This window comes from Lepisosteus platostomus, chromosome 9 (assembly GCF_059453375.1).
Source record: "Lepisosteus platostomus isolate fLepPlt1 chromosome 9, fLepPlt1.hap1, whole genome shotgun sequence".
NCBI lineage: Eukaryota > Metazoa > Chordata > Actinopteri > Semionotiformes > Lepisosteidae > Lepisosteus > Lepisosteus platostomus.
In genome coordinates, this window is record NC_142619.1 from 6041117 (window position 1) to 6058124 (window position 17008).

At 40.8% G+C, this 17008-nt stretch overlaps 1 protein-coding gene across 2 annotated transcripts in view; it reads right to left on the reverse strand.

Annotated features, from left to right (window-relative positions):
- Positions 1–503: 503 nt before the first annotated feature.
- The window catches only part of ppm1h (protein phosphatase, Mg2+/Mn2+ dependent, 1H), a 77008-nt gene continuing 60503 nt past the window's right edge, over positions 504–17008 (reverse strand). Inside the window, exons 7-10 of one of the 2 annotated variants that reach the window (XM_088646680.1) lie at positions 9337–9400; positions 7534–7641; positions 3669–3826; positions 504–940 (exon numbers count right to left, since the gene is read on the reverse strand). In XM_088646680.1, coding sequence (XP_088502806.1) covers positions 799–940; positions 3669–3826; positions 7534–7641; positions 9337–9400 — 472 coding nt within the window. In that variant the 3' untranslated portion in view covers positions 504–798. Of the gene's footprint in view, positions 947–3668; positions 3827–7533; positions 7642–9336; positions 9401–17008 lie in introns of both variants that reach the window. The other variant, XM_088646679.1, reaches the window with a different exon arrangement.

Consider the following 17008-nt stretch of genomic DNA (forward strand, 5'->3'; position numbering starts at 1 on the left):
AATGATTGGTCAAAATTTTGCAAGAGTATGAATAAATGTGAAGTTAACTATCCATAATACGTAAGAAAATACTTTTTTAACATGTTTAAAGGGGACTTGAATAATACACGTCAGTGATTTCTATTTATACATTGTACAGAAATTCACAAAGGAAAGTTCAATCATTTCAAGAAAGACTAACATTTTCTTGGTAACCGATTTAAACACAAACAAAAAACACCTCAGAAGACAAGAAGGTTATTTGCTCAGAAGGCAAATAAAAACACAACTAAAAACAACACAGTAACAGAACATTGCACCTGCCTCACATTGGTTTAGCTATTTCCTGCCATAAAGAAAATTGCAACTAAAAACCTGGGGGATTTGGTACATTACGAGCCTTCACATCCCTTGTGAGGCCAGACAGAAAAAATCAAATCAAATCCGAAACACAAAGCTGGACTGGACGTCAAACTGGGTGGAATGGTTCAAAGCTTTGGAACAAAAACAAATTACCCGAAAAAATAACGGAAAAATCTGGACCGCGCCCTTCCAAGTGGATGAAACGCCGGACTGGTGCAATCCAGTGTTCGTGAAAGGAAACTTAGGAATCCTGAGGTCTCCCTCATGAGAGAAGCTTGTACAATTTTGCGCTTACTGCACCCTGCCAAAGGGGGTTTACTTGATTTTGCATTATTAGAACTTTACAGCATTGAATGAAGCTCATAGGGAGGCTGAGGATGGGCTGAAACTGCCCCCCCACCCACCACCCTAAACACCTGTGTACCTGACTGAGGCTACAGCCAATCCTGTTGGCTCCTACTGCTGCCTGTTCCCGTGCATCAGAGGAATGATGTAGACTGAGATGTCATCTCCCGACCCCAGCCTGTCATTGGAGATCCTCCAGCCCCTGTCCTTCAGCACTCCTCGAGCTCTCATCACCAGGTCCTGAGCTGCCAGCGTGTACCTGTTGCCGCCAGAGAACAGGGTTTCATTTTATTACAGCGTGCGAAAGGAGAGCGGGCAGACACACAGGCCCGAGCGCCCGACGGTTGAATTCAGAATCTGAATTCATTTTTTCCCAGGCCTGCTTGTATCCCAGACGGCCGAGCTGCCTGTTTCTGTCCATGGCAAGTTCTGTTTTGAGTTTTTTCGGGTTTTTTTAGTGAAAGACGCCTCTAGTCACACTTGCAGCACTCAAACCCTGGAGCTATAGATGGCAAAGCTACCACAAAAAGTTGACAAGGCAAGACTCCATCTTCCCAGCTTTTTATAGAATTCGGTCTAAAATGGGAAAACTGAAAAACCTGGACTGGGATCTTCCAGGCGGGTGTTCTGGGTAACTCCCAGTGTAAAGTGCCAAGTGCTTTATAAAGACAGCTAGCTTAAGAGCTTTAACATTTGAACCACCAGGACTGTACTACGTAATACTAGTGACACATATCAAATTGACTGTTAACATAACAAATATCCTTAATATTAACATATCAGAGAATCACACACAACACAATTAATTTAGATGTGATTTTAACTAGCTCCAGGGGCTCTGGGTTCTTCCCAGATTAATTGGCTTCTGGGAAAATTGGCCCTGGTGTGAGTGTGTGCATGTCTGTGTCTTCCCTGCAGTGGACTGGCGTCCTGTCCAGGGTGTACCCTGCCTTGTGCCCATGGCTTGCTGGGATAGGCTCTGGCTCCCCCACTACCTTGAACCACGTAAAGTGGCTAGAAACTAGATGTATAGAGGAGAGAAGCGGTAACACATTTTAATAAATTATGGATAAAATGTAACATAAGTAAATATTTGGATAAAAACAGCTAAAAACTTGAATGCAGACGGAATGGGTCTAATTAACTTGAATAGCTTGTCTTTGGTGTGTAATTGGTTTAGTCTGAAAATACAATGCAACTGCAACGAGCAGCGAAGTTCAGCTCACAACGGCGTTACAAGGTTTCTCCATTTTTGCTTTGACCTTACTGCAAACAAGTCTACAGCAGGTCTTATCTTTATTCTTATTGCATTCTGCAGCTGACAATCCAAAATCTGGCATGTTTCACCCACTGAAGCTCCTGGCCCACCAGTCGGGCTTCCTGCTGGGTGTTTCTGCTGGGCTATGTCGAGTGTTTCTTGTCCAGGTAATTTTGCCGAAGCTCTGTGGAGAACTTCAGGATTTGTCACTCGTGATCCTTTCTTTTGTACATTCCTTGTATAAAACAGTGGAACTGTCAGGCTGCCAGGGGCACAATTAAACACTGGCAATGGCCACTGGTGAGTACTTGCTTTCACCATGTACCTGTAATAATAATCATCATCATCATCATCATCATCATCAATTCCTTACACTATATAGTGCTTTTCTGCAGCCATAGTGCGCCAGAACATTCACCACACACCAGCTCTCGGTGGGGAAGAGAACAGAGTGATGAAGCCAGTTCAGAGATGGGGATTATTAGGCCCTTACCATGATTGGTAAGGGCCACTGGGAAATTTGGCCAGGACACCAGGGTCACACCCCTACTCTTTTCGAGAAATGCCCTGGGATTTTTTCATGACCCCAGAGAGTCAGGACCTCGGTTTTACGTCTCATTGTCTCATAGTGTGTCCCCGTCACTAAACTGGAAACTGGTACAGTGTAAACCGATCTGGTCTGAGTGTGAAGTGATGAAAGAAGAGGAATATGTTTAGCATCATGAATCAATACTCGAGTCATCTATGGTGATATTAACTGTGTGGAAAAAATAAAACGAATCGATCCAATGATACCTGTCTGGCACAGCATAGTGGCGCAGTGGTTAGTACTGCTGCCTCGCAGCGTTGAGGCCCCTGGGTTCAATTCCTGGGGTGCTGTCTGTGTGGAGTTTGAATGTGTGTTCATGTGGGTTTCCCCTAGGTGCTCTAAATTCCTCCCACAGTCCAAAGACATGCTGGTAGGTTAACTGGCTTCTGGAAAAATTGGCCCTGGTGCAAGTGTGTGTGTGTGCCCTGTGATGGACTGGCGTCCTGCCCAGTCTGTACCCTGCCCTGGAATAGGCTCTTGCCCCACAACCCTGAATGGGAAAAAACGTTTAGAAAATTGATAGATTTGTATAATGGAAAAGGATTGCCATTATGCATTGGGAAGAATCATTTTCTCTCATATTACAGTCAGAAGGGTTGAGTGCTCTTTAACCTAGATACAATTTATAGACCCTGATTGTACTACATAAATCACACTATTAATAACCTATTCAACATAACTCCAAGGTCTATTCACGGAAATGTCAGCCTTTACTTCATGTGAAGCTCCATGATCAATGCACCAACATGACTTTGTGTCAGTGTCAGATTTGAACCTCTGTATCTACGTGGCAACATTCAGTGCTACCACAGGCAAGCGGAAGTTGGTAAAAGCATTCTTGATGATATACAAGCAGCTTTTAGCAGAAAGTTTTTTTTTTCGTTTCAGTTATTTTTCCTAAAAACGATCCATTTGTTTTTCACCTAAATATGGTGGGTTACAAGATCTTATTAAAGGTGAAAAAAAGGTCTGGCATGATTTGTCTCGATTCCAGCCTTTAGATCGACAAAAGCTGACATTTCAATGAGGGTGTGTCGACTTTTGATGCAGCAAGGGAACTGCATTAAAACCTGGAATGGCTGCACTTTCGTTCCTGTGCTTTTCGGATTTAACGGTCAACAACTATTTAAAAAGACATGCCTGTGCTGATCGTCGGGATCGCAGTTTGCCAGGAAGTTGGTGACGGCCTCAGCCACGTCCTCATTGGACAGCACATCCCACAACCCGTCTGTAGCCAGCACCAGGACATCGTCCGCTCCGTGCTCGTACTCTGTGAGGTTGTAAACTTTCACCTGGAACAAGAGGAGGAACAGCGGAATCAGATGGGGGGAACATCATTTTCTGTAGGGCCTTTTTATCGTTGTGAAATCTTCTGAAGTCTTCTAACCCCACTGCACGTTGTATTGCACAATATGCATATGAAGTGATATGCGGTCACAGGATTCTTTCTGTCTTTTAGAACTTTTTTTTTTTAATTACTAGACAGTGTTGGTCCCAACTGTCCCAGCCCATTCTCTGTCAACCACACAGTGATGCTGAAGTGAAACAGATCTTTGCCCTACCTGGTAGAACAGCTACACTGAAGATATGCACGCCAGTGACAAGCTGTTACTTGACATCTGTGGATACGCCCAGCAATGAAATTTCTGGCAAACCCATTCTCAGAGGTAATAAAACGCATTTTCTGAGAACATAGTCAGTCATACCTTGGGGCTTAATTGGGGAAAAAAGCGAATTACACTGCACCAGAATTTCCATCATTTTAAATTCGTTGGCCGCAGGGCTCTTTCATTAGCTATTACCAGATGTTGGATATTTCATGCTCATTATCTAATTTTCCATAGACCTATATAGATCAATACGTGGAGTCAAAAAATCATTTAGTCTTCACGTGTGCAATCTGGGGCTAATTTTACAAGGGCTTGTAAAATTAAACAAAATGCTACAAAACACAATGAAGCACTCGACTAGCTTAGTTTCCGATGGGCTGGGCTCAGGTTTTCTCCTGAAAAGCTGTGATTCAGTGAGCAACCATAATCCTAGCAAGTACTGTACTTACTCATGACCATTTGACTCCATCTACTGGGACGCTGTGTATATATTAAACTACTCTGATGTGTAACCTTCAGCATCACGCCTTTGCTAAACTCAGTTCGGCTGATTAAATACCAGCACAGAGGTAAAAATTCAAAGTATTCATGCCATTTCTTTAATAACTGTTTTTACACTTACAAAACATGACAAAGTGACTAGGTTTGGTCAACATAAAATATGTTGTGAAGATACTCCTATGAACGAATCCGTGACATGGTCAGATTGATGATAGTAATAATGAACAGCTGATCAGCATCACACACTCACTTGGTATGGGCAAGTTATCATCAATTTCCATCTCAGCAAATGAGTAATGCTGAATTTACACAGTGATGTCTTTTAATTTAAAGTCAATTTTAGTTTCCTATCCTGTCTCAAAGTGTCCTGGTGAATATCTAGCTAGTCACGTGGTCATCTGAATATGACATTAAACATCTTTAGTGTGTTTTTTAAGTTAAGTTTCTTTTAATGTACTGGGTTTATTTTTGCAGTTCAAGCCCAATGGCATGATTTAAACAGCAATAATACTGAAAAAGGAATACGTATTGGAGAAGTAGAATTCCGTTTGCAAAGAGAGCCTTGTATCTTCTCCTCAGAGGAGAAGCATGCTTATTTCCTACAGCATTAATAAGGTCTTCACAGGCATGCTTTAATCCCCTGTCTCAAAAGCCTGTGGCTTCAGTCATCTCCCAAGAGATCAAAATGAAATGAATTTGTTCAACTATTCACAAGGAAAAGATACACAAATAGTTCGGCAGAAACAGCATTTCAACAGTATTCTCAGAGGGTCAGTCAGGCAGAGGGTTGGGGTGAGGGTTTCCTCTCCAGTTCTGTGTCTGGAAAAGATGCTTTTCAGGTTCAACTAAGAAAGAAGGAAAACTCACTAGATTTGCTCCCTTCAAGTCTCCCTGATGTTCTTTAAAAAGGAACATTTACTAACAATGCCTCAAAAGCATTATTTTAAAAGCACTTTTTATTTTACCTTTGTGAATTGGGCTATTTCCACCTGGAAGGATGTGCTCTTACACATCTTTAATTATCTTGGAAAGTATAGACAGCACAGGCCTGGTCGAGGGCTTGAATTGAAAGAAACCCCCTGGGCCTCAAGTTTGAATATTTTAGTTTTATATGTCATACTCAAGTACGCACACTAGAAAGAAATATCAAGAGAAAACTCAAACAAAAATTTTTTTGCTTCCTTCAAATCTCCTCAATTTGTTTTAAAAAAGACAAAAAATTTCAAAGGTATCTCAGAAGAACTATTAAAAAAAAGTCCTTTTCAAAGGTTGGCACTACTCATATTTTACCTTTGTTGAAGCACATTTTGTCACAGAACCTGGGCCACGTCAGTGATCTTCTCACAGAAACACACGTGCGGGGAAAAAGGGCATTTTGCACCCTCCCCACCACCACACACCCCTGCAATGCAGAGTTGATGAAGTGGAGGTTGAGTGCCAGTGAGAAGACAGAGGCAGCTCCTGCCTGCTCCTGTCTGAGAGACTGGTGTGACTTGATTAGCCAAGAGCCTCTGTCTCTTTTCCCCGCTGTGCTCTTCGACGCACGTTATAGGGTTGAATTCAAGCACACAGTGCTGTGAAATGGGTTCTGATGCTGTAGGCGCAGGCGTTTTTTTTTTTTCAGCTTTTGCCAATATGGAATTAACTGTGCTTTATAGTACTAAAATAAAAGGTAAAAAAAAACAGCAACGTCATAATCGGAGAACTTCATAAACCAACTGCATATCAATACTCGCATGTGCAAGTGTAAGAACAGCTTCACGCATTGAGTTTCAAAATACAAGTGTCCTGTAAACAGGAGCTGGCCACATTATCTGTGCGCAGACACGCTTATACAGCACCAATGGAGGATTCGAATGCAGAAGTTAACTACAGTTTTGTTCAACTGCTATTTACCTGGTCCAGTTATTCTGAAACAAATCCTTTTTAAGTCCTTTAAAGCATCAACCAAAGATACTTAGAGTAGGATACTTATTTATGTAGGAAATTAGCTGGGGAACTGCAACACTATGTTTATATTTCGAGGATAGAAATAATCAACACTGATTAAAGCAAAATGTACACAGTAGTGTGTAAAACCTCCCATTTACATCTCAAAATAGATTCAATTTCCAGGTATGCACAGCGCCATATTCTGTGATTCAGAGCGAGCCAACAAAACTTCCAGTGAGGTGAAGTGGCCCTATTACAATGTAAACAAGTGTATTTGTTTACACTCTTTTAATTCAATAGAAATATTGCTCTTGACTTCGAGACGGTTTTGCCAACAAATGCTACTTGTGAATAACTCTGCATGCAGATCACGCTGGAACATTTCTGCAGCAAAAGTCTGCTGCACGACCTGCACTTATTCACTCGTACATCCCATTACATTAGTCAGTACGGTGACTAGTGAGCAGGAAGGGCCGCTTCTCACAAACTCTTGCTCTCAACCCTGGTGAGTCCAGGGGTTTGCGACAACATGGTGACTTACAGTAATTTCACAAAGTTCACAATTTTGTGCTTAATTCACAATTTATACAACATTTGTCTATGCCGGCAATGGATTTATTTTGCTACTGCAATTTAATAACCGGATCAGAGACTTAGGACTGCAGTTCCCCTTTAATTATGTGGAGTATTTAAGACAACATATTGTGTAAAAAAAAAACACAGTTGGAAAGCACTCTGGGACTGACAGGAAGGAGAGAGAAATTACCGGTAAATAAATTATTGCCCTGTGAATATAAGAGCACAAGAAAGATAACAAAGGTGAGGAAGCCCATCTAGCCTGTTTGGGTTTTTGGCTTCGGCAACACGGCCGGATAGTTTGTTCCACGCTCCCACCACCCTTTGAATAAAGAGGCGTATCCTCGCACCCTCGGGAAAAGGGGACTGGGCAGCCGTACCTCAGGACAGCAGGAGAGGAACGGCTTGATGTAGATGTTGGAGTCGTGCACCTTGAGGTCATGGTCTCCGAGGCCTCTCGTGACTCCGATGGTGGCCATGACACGAGCCTGCGAAGACAGGAAATCTCAACAATTCTGACTGCTCGCTGCTCGCCAGTTGCACTTGGTACGTCTGCAGCTGAAGATGATATAGAGGTTTCTTTTGGGGGGGGGGGGGGGAGTCTAGACTGCACCAGTTCTTTGTTTCCTTCTGTTAAATTCTTATTCTCGCTAATATAGGTGCAAATGTCCAGAGATCAATTCACTCCAATCGCCTGCCGATGTATACAACGTCCTTTAAAACATGCTTATGAGACTTACGGAGACAAAATATTAAGAATACGATCCAAATTTTGGCAAAATCCAGAAAAAACAAGTGAGAAATAATATAGTACATTTTTCCAAGATTGCAGTCTACTTTAGTGGAATTGTTTATGCTCCTTTACAGCATAGTTATAAATCCTCATCCCAGATTATCCTTTCCACATTTGTACTCCTTTTTTGTTCTCCTCTGCTGCCATATTAATATGAGCACCCAAAGTGGACTAAACCAGTGTTCACAGAATTCTTCCAGAGCTGTTCGAACATTATGATTAATCTGCATGGGCATACTGAATGTGTCGGGCCATGCGTGATGTTCAAGGGTAACCTTGCAGATACTGCTGCGCTTGTGTTAAATCTCTCTGTGTGCTTGTGTCTGTGATGCACATGTCATCTGTGCCAAAATTGCTTATTTGAACAGGGCAGATCTCAGAAAAAGGCGGGGGGGGGTAGCTGTAATCAGTATTCTTGGCAGATCCTTGACTGAGTGTTCAAAGTACTCTCACTCCTCAGGCACAGAAGAGGCAGCGTCTTGGGATTTATGGTTCTCTGATTAGCACAGCAGACCCTTTACCAGGCTTTTGATGTGTGCTGGAATTCAACTAGACTGTATCTCTCCCTGCAAAGTGATGCCAAAGATTACAATCCAATGGAAATCTTTAGGGGGGCAGAAGGGTACTTTCCTTAAATAGCTCTCAGTGTTAGGAAAGGCATTTTTCACAACACCACAAATTCAATTTTTTCCTCCAACAACCGACATACTTTTTCCAACTGCATCAAGAAGGCTTAACCTTGTGTGTTCAAGCTGAACCACGTGTGATATCTGAATGATTCCAAACGGCCCTGCAATCACAGCCCCAGGCGTTCTGAACGAGCGACACTGTTATTTGAAACGCCCCACGTCAATTGAGGCAGACTTCATGATTCACCTGCAGGAGAGTTCCCGAGACTACCTCCTTTGATGTTGCACTGCAAAAGGAAAGATTTCAAGAGACTGACACAGATCTAAGGGCGATACAGTGCCATGGTGGTCAGAAGTGCTGCCTTGCAGAACTGGGGACCTGGGTTCAATTGCTGGGGTGCTGTCTGCATGGAATTTGTATGCTCTCCAAATGTTTGTGTGGGTTTCCTCCTGTTGATCTGGTTTCCTCCAACAGTCCAAAGACATGCTGGTAGGTTAAGGAAAATTGGCTCTGGTGTGAGAGCGTCTGTGTCTGTGTGTGCTCTATGATGGACTGGCATCCCTTGTACCCATTGCTTGCCAGGATAGGCTCTGGCTCCCTCACAACTCTGTATTGGATAAAGTGGTCAGAAAATTGCTGGATGACACAGGTCTCCTTGGGGCTGACAGAACTGAGAGCACACACAAGCGCTAGTGCTTGAATTTCTGTGAGCAATGCAAGGTCAAACAAGCACCACTCAGTCGACAAATGCTGGCCTTACCTTTTTCCCTTCTCCGTATATTAATGGAAACTTCAGGTCATCTTCCTCTATGGTTTTATATGCCCTGTATGTGGAAAAGGACAATTAAGACTTTATTTTTGTTCCTTCGCCATACAGTTACCCAAGATAAGGAGCAAATCACAGTGCTTATGTAAACAGAATCAAAGAACCCTTCTCAAGGTACGACAATCACTGCAATTCCCAAAGAGTGCTTATTTCTAATCATCGAAGTGTTTGCAATCCTGGGCTGTTGTGCTGTATTCATCTTTCAGATAAAAACCGTGTTAAAGTATCAGCCTGGGGGAGGAGAATGGAACAAGACTTGCAAAAGATTTGTTTCAGTTCGAAGCACTAAAACCTGACGCACATTCGCGTGACAACAGAACGGCTCAGCTTGTTTTTTAGTTTTGCCTCATCGATGGGTTTTCTTTTTATTGCCTCGTCCCCCAGCTGCTCAGAAGCTTGGCTTTTACCCTTAGGACCTTGAGAGCGGGAAGAGGAGAGAAGTTTGTACGCGCAAACTTTTCAGATTCATCTTTTTAAATAGGAGACCCACTGCGCCAGAGAAGCGATGCAGTAGCTCTGTAAGATCATAAGGGCCTCGCAAGTCACCCAAACCTAGCCAACTATTTAAAAATATCAAAAATGACCTTTAAAATACAATACAGTAGTGTTCGGTGCAGAAAACTGTCACAAGTAGCCAAATCCGCATATAACCAAGACCCACACCTATACCATCGCATGATGTAATATAATAATAATAATAATAATAATAATAATAATAATAATAATAATAATAATAATAATAATAATCTTTATTTTATATAGCGCCTTTAAAGGTGGCTTCTCAAAGCGCTTTACAGGATGACAATAACAATAAATAAGAAGACTACAACAATAAATAAGAAAATTTCACAAGACAGGACACAATTATAATTACAACAATACAACAATAACAATAGAGGAGACCGTGGAAGATGGTATTAAGAAGAGCAGAGGGGTGAAGAATTGAACCAGTTAAGTAAAGGCTTTTCTGAAGAAGAAGGTTTTGAGTCTGGATTTGAAGGAGTTTAGAGAAGGTGACTCTCTAATATCCTTGGGCAAAGAGTTCCAGAGCTTGGGGGCATAGCAGGAGAAGGCCCTGTCGCCCATACAATGTAGACGGGCTTGGGGGACAGTAAGGAGGGCAGAATTTGAAGAGCGGAGGTTGCGAGGTGGGGAGTAGGGCGATAAAAGTTCAGACAGGTATTGAGGTGCCAAGCCATGTAAAGCCTTGTAGGTGAGCATGAGGATTTTAAAGTCTACGCGGAATTTGACCGGAAGCCAGTGCAAGGACTCCAGGATAGGAGTAATGTGAACACTTGTACTAGACCTGGTCAGGATTCTGGCTGCTGAATTTTGGACATACTGCAGCTTGTTCAGAGTAGATGTACTATAGTATATAGTATGTATGGTTAAAAAACATAAGTAACCTTCCCTTATAAGATAATTGAAGTACTAATGCATTGGCATTACGTTAATTTAAATTGACATTAATCAACTAAACGAAAAAACAGTAATCACAACTTATAGCACTCAGTTAAAATAAACAACATGAATTCCTCCTCTGCATGCAGCGGATGCCTGCACTTTCTCTCTCTGCCTCTGTGATTAGCACTCCTTACTGTAATAAAACTGTCAGTGACCTTGTATCGTCATCTACAGCCCGTAATTCCCCACAGTGGCGACCCCGAACCTGGAGCATTCATCACAATACATAAACGAGACCACGCAGAGGTGTGAATGCTGAGTACAGAAGTTGGAACATAGGTAGAGGGCAGGGAGAGGCTCCCTCATTAGCTAGATTTGTCACACGATGGTAGTCTGTTGCGATGCTAATTGGAAAATTGCATTTAACGACCTTCGGTCGACCTTTAGACATATTGTATGGAAACAAAACACAATTAGAAAGCACCCTGGGAGTGCCAGTTTGGAGGGAGAGATGGGTCATTTTGAATTCCGGCTCTGCTCTTGTGAAAGTGAAATTCGCTGTATTCATTTTGTTTCCTGTTAATAGCACTTTTAGCTACATTTACCACAAAGAGCTCTTCACAAGTTCATTGTCCTCATTTAAACCAGTGATTTGTCTCATGTGCCACAAGCAAATACGGTCCATAAGACAGCTGTCGTTATTAAGATGCACAGTTCATTTCAACGAGGTACTCAGTGTTCTTAGCTTTTTATCAGAGGGTGACTGGAGATTTTACTGTGACTCTTGAGTGACAAGGCACACCTTCCACCTGCATCACAAATGCAGAAGACAAAACAGAAAATACCACACATTTTCTGAGATTATTTCACTACTGTATGTGCAACGTTTCTATATCTGAATCAACGTATTGTACATTTTACCCTCTCTTTTAATTTAAACAAAAATGTTGCAAACACAGCAGAGAACAAAAAAACAGCCTTTAGAGAAAACATGTTAAATCTGTGTGCAACTTCAAGCAGTTACCCTTGAAGAACGAGGCACTTTTATGTTGTCTAACAATTCAATTCAAGCTTTACTGTCCCATTGGGGAAATTAAGTTTTACAGCACTCTCCCAACATAACCACACAATGACAGACAATTTTACCAAGCAAGAAGTCAGTGCAATAGTGTTACAGCAAGATAAGGGAGAAGATAGTTCTGAAACATTGTTCAAAAGAGATATTGCAGGGGGAGGTGAAATATTTTCTGTGTCTATTAGTATTACACCTGGACTGGAAAGGTGTGAACTTTCTATGGTCGGGATGAGAGACACAATCTATAAAACACTTTGCTTTCTTTGCCACCCTCTGTTCGTAGAGGATATTTTAGGTGACTAGTTTTTCCAGCCTGTTACAATCAATGGTACTGTTACCAAACCAGCAAGTGAGACAGTATGTTAAGGCACTTTCAATACAAGACGTGTAGAAAAGTGTTAGGATGGTCCTATCAACCTTGAGATAGCTTAGTTTACTGAGAAAAAAAGTACTTGTAGTTGTGACAATTTCTACAGTCTGACCATTAATTACAGTACGTTGGAGGAGAGTTGCATTTTTCCTCCTTTGTTTTAAAAATCTCCCAGCTCCTTTTAAATCCTAAGTTTAACTGCAAAAACAACATGTCACACCATTTAGTAAACTTATTTTAAAAGGGGTATATGATGGTTTTCTGGGTACTTTAACCTTAAATGCTTAACCTTAAAATAAACATGATTAGCAACAAACACTAATTTCTGACAACCACAAAAAAAGGCATATGGCTTCTTAAGTATTAACTCTGAAGGTACTATAACCTAGCTTTTTACTTTGCTTCATTCTGAAATACATCAGCTTCATTTCTCAGAGATGAGAGAGACAAAGTTTAGCTGAGCCTGTTACAACGGTGACATATTTTCCAAGAATATCCCAAAGGCAAATGGCTATCATTGCATTATCCTGCATCAGGGGGCTGGCCTTTTGGCATAGGAGACTTCACCTCTGTCTGAGTAAGTGTGTGTCACTGAGCTGGGAGGTGAGAGATTCACCAGACGAACAAAAGAATCAAACTGCTATGAATATTAGAAGCATTAATACAGAAGAATATAGGAGGTAGGAGGGATGGCCAATACAGACAATAGAGTCATAAAGGCAACTCACCTGTTTTGATTATGTTTCAGATCTCTTTACTTACACCTCAGCTTCCTCTGTCATTTCTGTACTCCGTCTCTCCTGCACAAGTTTTTAAACCCTGGAGCTCGATTTCAAATGATTTACATATGCAAATGTGATTCGCCTTAACTGATGCATTTTAACTAGCATAAGCCAGCCTGACACCATTGACCTGCTGTTAGCTGCAGGGGAGGAAATACCTCGTACTTCACTCGCTAGCAAGACTCGTATGTTCCTACTTCCCGAGATGAATAAATCATTCAGAACCAAGCTCCAGAAGATGAAAAAGAAACAACAGACGGAAGGTCTTAAAAGGAATATCCTTTTTTGGGGGACAATTTAGGACTTTTTTTGTCTCTATATGTACAGGATTGACATCACAATCTCACAGGCAGTTACTTTTTACAGCATCTTAAATGTATTATATTTGTAGACTTCTTACTTTAAAAAAAAATTCAGATAAAACTAAAGAACAACCACGTACTTGGATATATTTTGCTGTGTGACATGTATACTTTAATCCTAAATGACAATGTAATTAAGAGTATGGTGATTTAATAATGTTTATTTAACCAAGGTATTCAGGTCAGTTTTACACTTAAAATTGTATTACTGTATAGAAGTTGATTTGGAACGATTTCCAGTACCTTACTGGCTAAAAAGCATTCACCTTCATTTAAGGCATAAAGCACAGGATCAGCATTTTCTAACAGTCAAGATACAGGATACCACAGCTCAGCAAAGAAATGCTGAATGTTTCTTGGTGATTTTTTAAAATGGTTTCACATTCAGTGAAATATGATTTGCAAATGAAATCTAAAAGGCAGATAGCAAGCTTGTATACTTTATCTCGGAGAATACCTACACACAGATTTCTCTCAACGTCTGTACGGTGCTGTAATTTAGGATAATGAGATTGTATTACGCAGATAGAAAAAGAACTATCCCATAACAGAAACAAAACAAGTCCCAAGTCTACACAACCCTGTTTAGCTACAATACTTCCTACAGTATTATATAAATACAGATGTGGAATATCCCAGTTTGTTTTACAAATGATAATACTGTGATGACAGCAGGGGCAGACTGTGCCAGTTATATTTGCTATAGTGCCCTTTGCAAAATACAAAACTGCCACAGAGTGTCTCCCAGATTTATTTGTACAGCAGTAAATAGTTTAGCAACTGCAGACCATGTGGGGACAGAGGACAGGAATGTCATTTAGTCTGTACTGTTCATTCTGTACTGTACTTTCTCTTCCTTATATATCCCCAGCAGCTGAAGAAGTGCTCTAACTCCTTCCTTGGGTTACATATTGCTCATAATTAAAATAATTAAAGGAGAAAACTTTGAAATCAGAATATTTCTAAATATATCTCTAAGTCAAGATCAGTGCTGCGTAACTGCTATATCACACAATCAGACCTTAGTACATGCACAGTGGGAGTTTCTAAAATAACAACAAAGCTACTTCTGTGCACTGTCACTTCATGTACATTTCAGGTAGCTCCTTAAACTGATTTTACAGCACTGCAAAAAAAAAATCAGAATAGATTACAAGTTATAAAATATAATTGTTATACTGTTGTAATTGCGATGTATATCACTAATACTTCAGCTTTAAATTTCCTGCTTTACCAGGTTTGCTTTACACCTTCAAGGACTACTCATAAATAAACAGTCTATTACCTTTGATCTCTTTTTAAGACTTCAAATTTGCAATATTCCTAAATATGATTTTTTACTTGTTTCTCTTCAGGAGGGCAGAGTTGGACCGCTGAGAAGCTATTGAATTCAACTGCCCACTATCACATGTTATATCAAGTTACAGACCGTGAGGCCAAGTAAGGTACTGTAGCTTAAAATCGTTAAGACGAGACGAACACTGGACTGCAAGAGGCAGAGCCTACAAAGAGTTTTCCATCTTTTTCTTTCTGGAGAACACAAGTGGTACACTGAATCAGACAGAGAAATAACGGCAGGCACACACAGCACTGTTCAGAGATTTGTTGGGCTCAAAAGAGGCAAACTCCTCTACAGTGCTCTTAACTGTGGTCTTTATCGGGTACTCTTTTTCTCCTTTAACACTAGTGTGTCCACATAAGCTGAATCTAGAGGGAGGTGGAGATAACTAATGTACTGACATCATAAACTACTTGAATGCGCTCTGCAACACTAAAACAAAGAGCTAATGGAGAGTACAGGTTTTTTAATATCCTATGCTTTTTGAATTAGATTGAGAAAGCTGGACCTGATGTTCATTGTTTAGAAGATCAGAATATTATAGGATCTGTCCCGTAAAGGAGAAATCCTGCCTGATGACTTTCAGAGTAGGATCAACAGCAGTAAATCAAAGGTTTTGCAGTAGCCTGAAAGCTCTCAGCTACTGTATATACAAAATGTTGAAAACAAAAACACATTGTTTTAGCCAACTAGAAATATGAGTCCATGTTACAATATTCTGTTAGGAGTGACTCAAAGAATTACGGAAAACTTTTTGCCTTCACTCATTTCTGTATAATTTAAATCTTATTCTTTATACTGTAGAATGTCATTGGTGCCAGATTCAAGATTCAAGCTTTATCAAAATAGAGAGTAAGGTATAAAAATTACAGACCAACAAATTAACAGAAGAAGAAATGTAAAATCCTCAAAATGCCCAAAACAGATAGATAAATACTGATTTAAACCTCTATCTTGAGCATCTTGAGTCAGATATCTTGAGTATAAATACATACAATAGATTTTTAGCCTTGATTGAAAGGTAGCCACTGTGAGTGAACCTTCAATATGACTGGACAGAAAACTCCACAATTTTGTAGCTGCAACATAATAAACAACTCTTTAATTTCCTCCTGAGCCCTACTATCATAGTACAGAGAAGTTTATAACAGTCATCTGGAGCTGACAGGGAGACAATACTACTTAGAGGTATTTTGCATGCAAAATGATCATCAATGTGCTATTTGCATAGCCAAAATTTGGCTGGTAGAAAATGCATGAGCTTTTTACAACCAAATGTACTAGAATCAGAGGACCACATTGTGCATCACAAACTCTCGTCATATTCTGATGGAAAACTCAACATGCACCTTTCTGGCTTTAATGACCACCAAAGACGTGGGGAGGAAAGAAGATCAAGTGAACCTGCAGCCAGTATTAGTAGCTTTTGGAGTGAATTCCAGTTTATCCACTGATCATCAATCATAAATAGCCTGTGTTGCAGGCCCTCCCAGAAGTGTTGTCCGAGCCCAGGGGCATGACTGGTATCATTTGTGCACACGAACGGGACTGTTCTATTCAAGCCTGTAGTACGTATCAAGAGACAACTGGGATATATCAGAAGCTGGTATCTATGACAGTGCTACTCTCCCATGTTAGTAGGCTTTTAACCTCACAGGCTCAACTTAGTGGACAAGACTGTTGCAGCTAACAGAGGTAGAAAACAGATTTTGTCTCATGAGGCACACTTCTGGATGGACAATTGCCGAATGTTCATGCATATACAATGTCCAGTGTTCTGGGTGGACACATCCAATGTTCATGGATGGACAATGGGCAGTGTTCTGGATGGACATGTCCGATGTTCAAAAATGGACAATGGCCAGTGTTCCGGATGGACACTTCCAATGTTCAGCACACATGCTAGTAAACAAAGTATGCAGCATAGAGCAGAATGTGCTATGGACACAAATCCATTAGAAGTACTGTAAGTTATTATGGTAGCTTAGTCGTGACAAAGGAGAAACAATAAGAACTATTTTTGTACCTGTGACAAGAACTGCATGTTACCTGCATTTAGAAAGAGCAGTACAGTAAATACTTTGACAGTGAAGCCCACAAGGACGAGACCAACATGGACCTCTCCCTGCTTGTACTGCACATGCGCCTGAAGGACAAACTGCACCTGTGCAGTGGCAGCTGGAATTTTCCAGCCTTTCAAAAAAATATGGCTGCTTAATCGATTCTGCCCCTCAACACATAATGCAATGGTTCCAACTAAAAGTTATATTACGA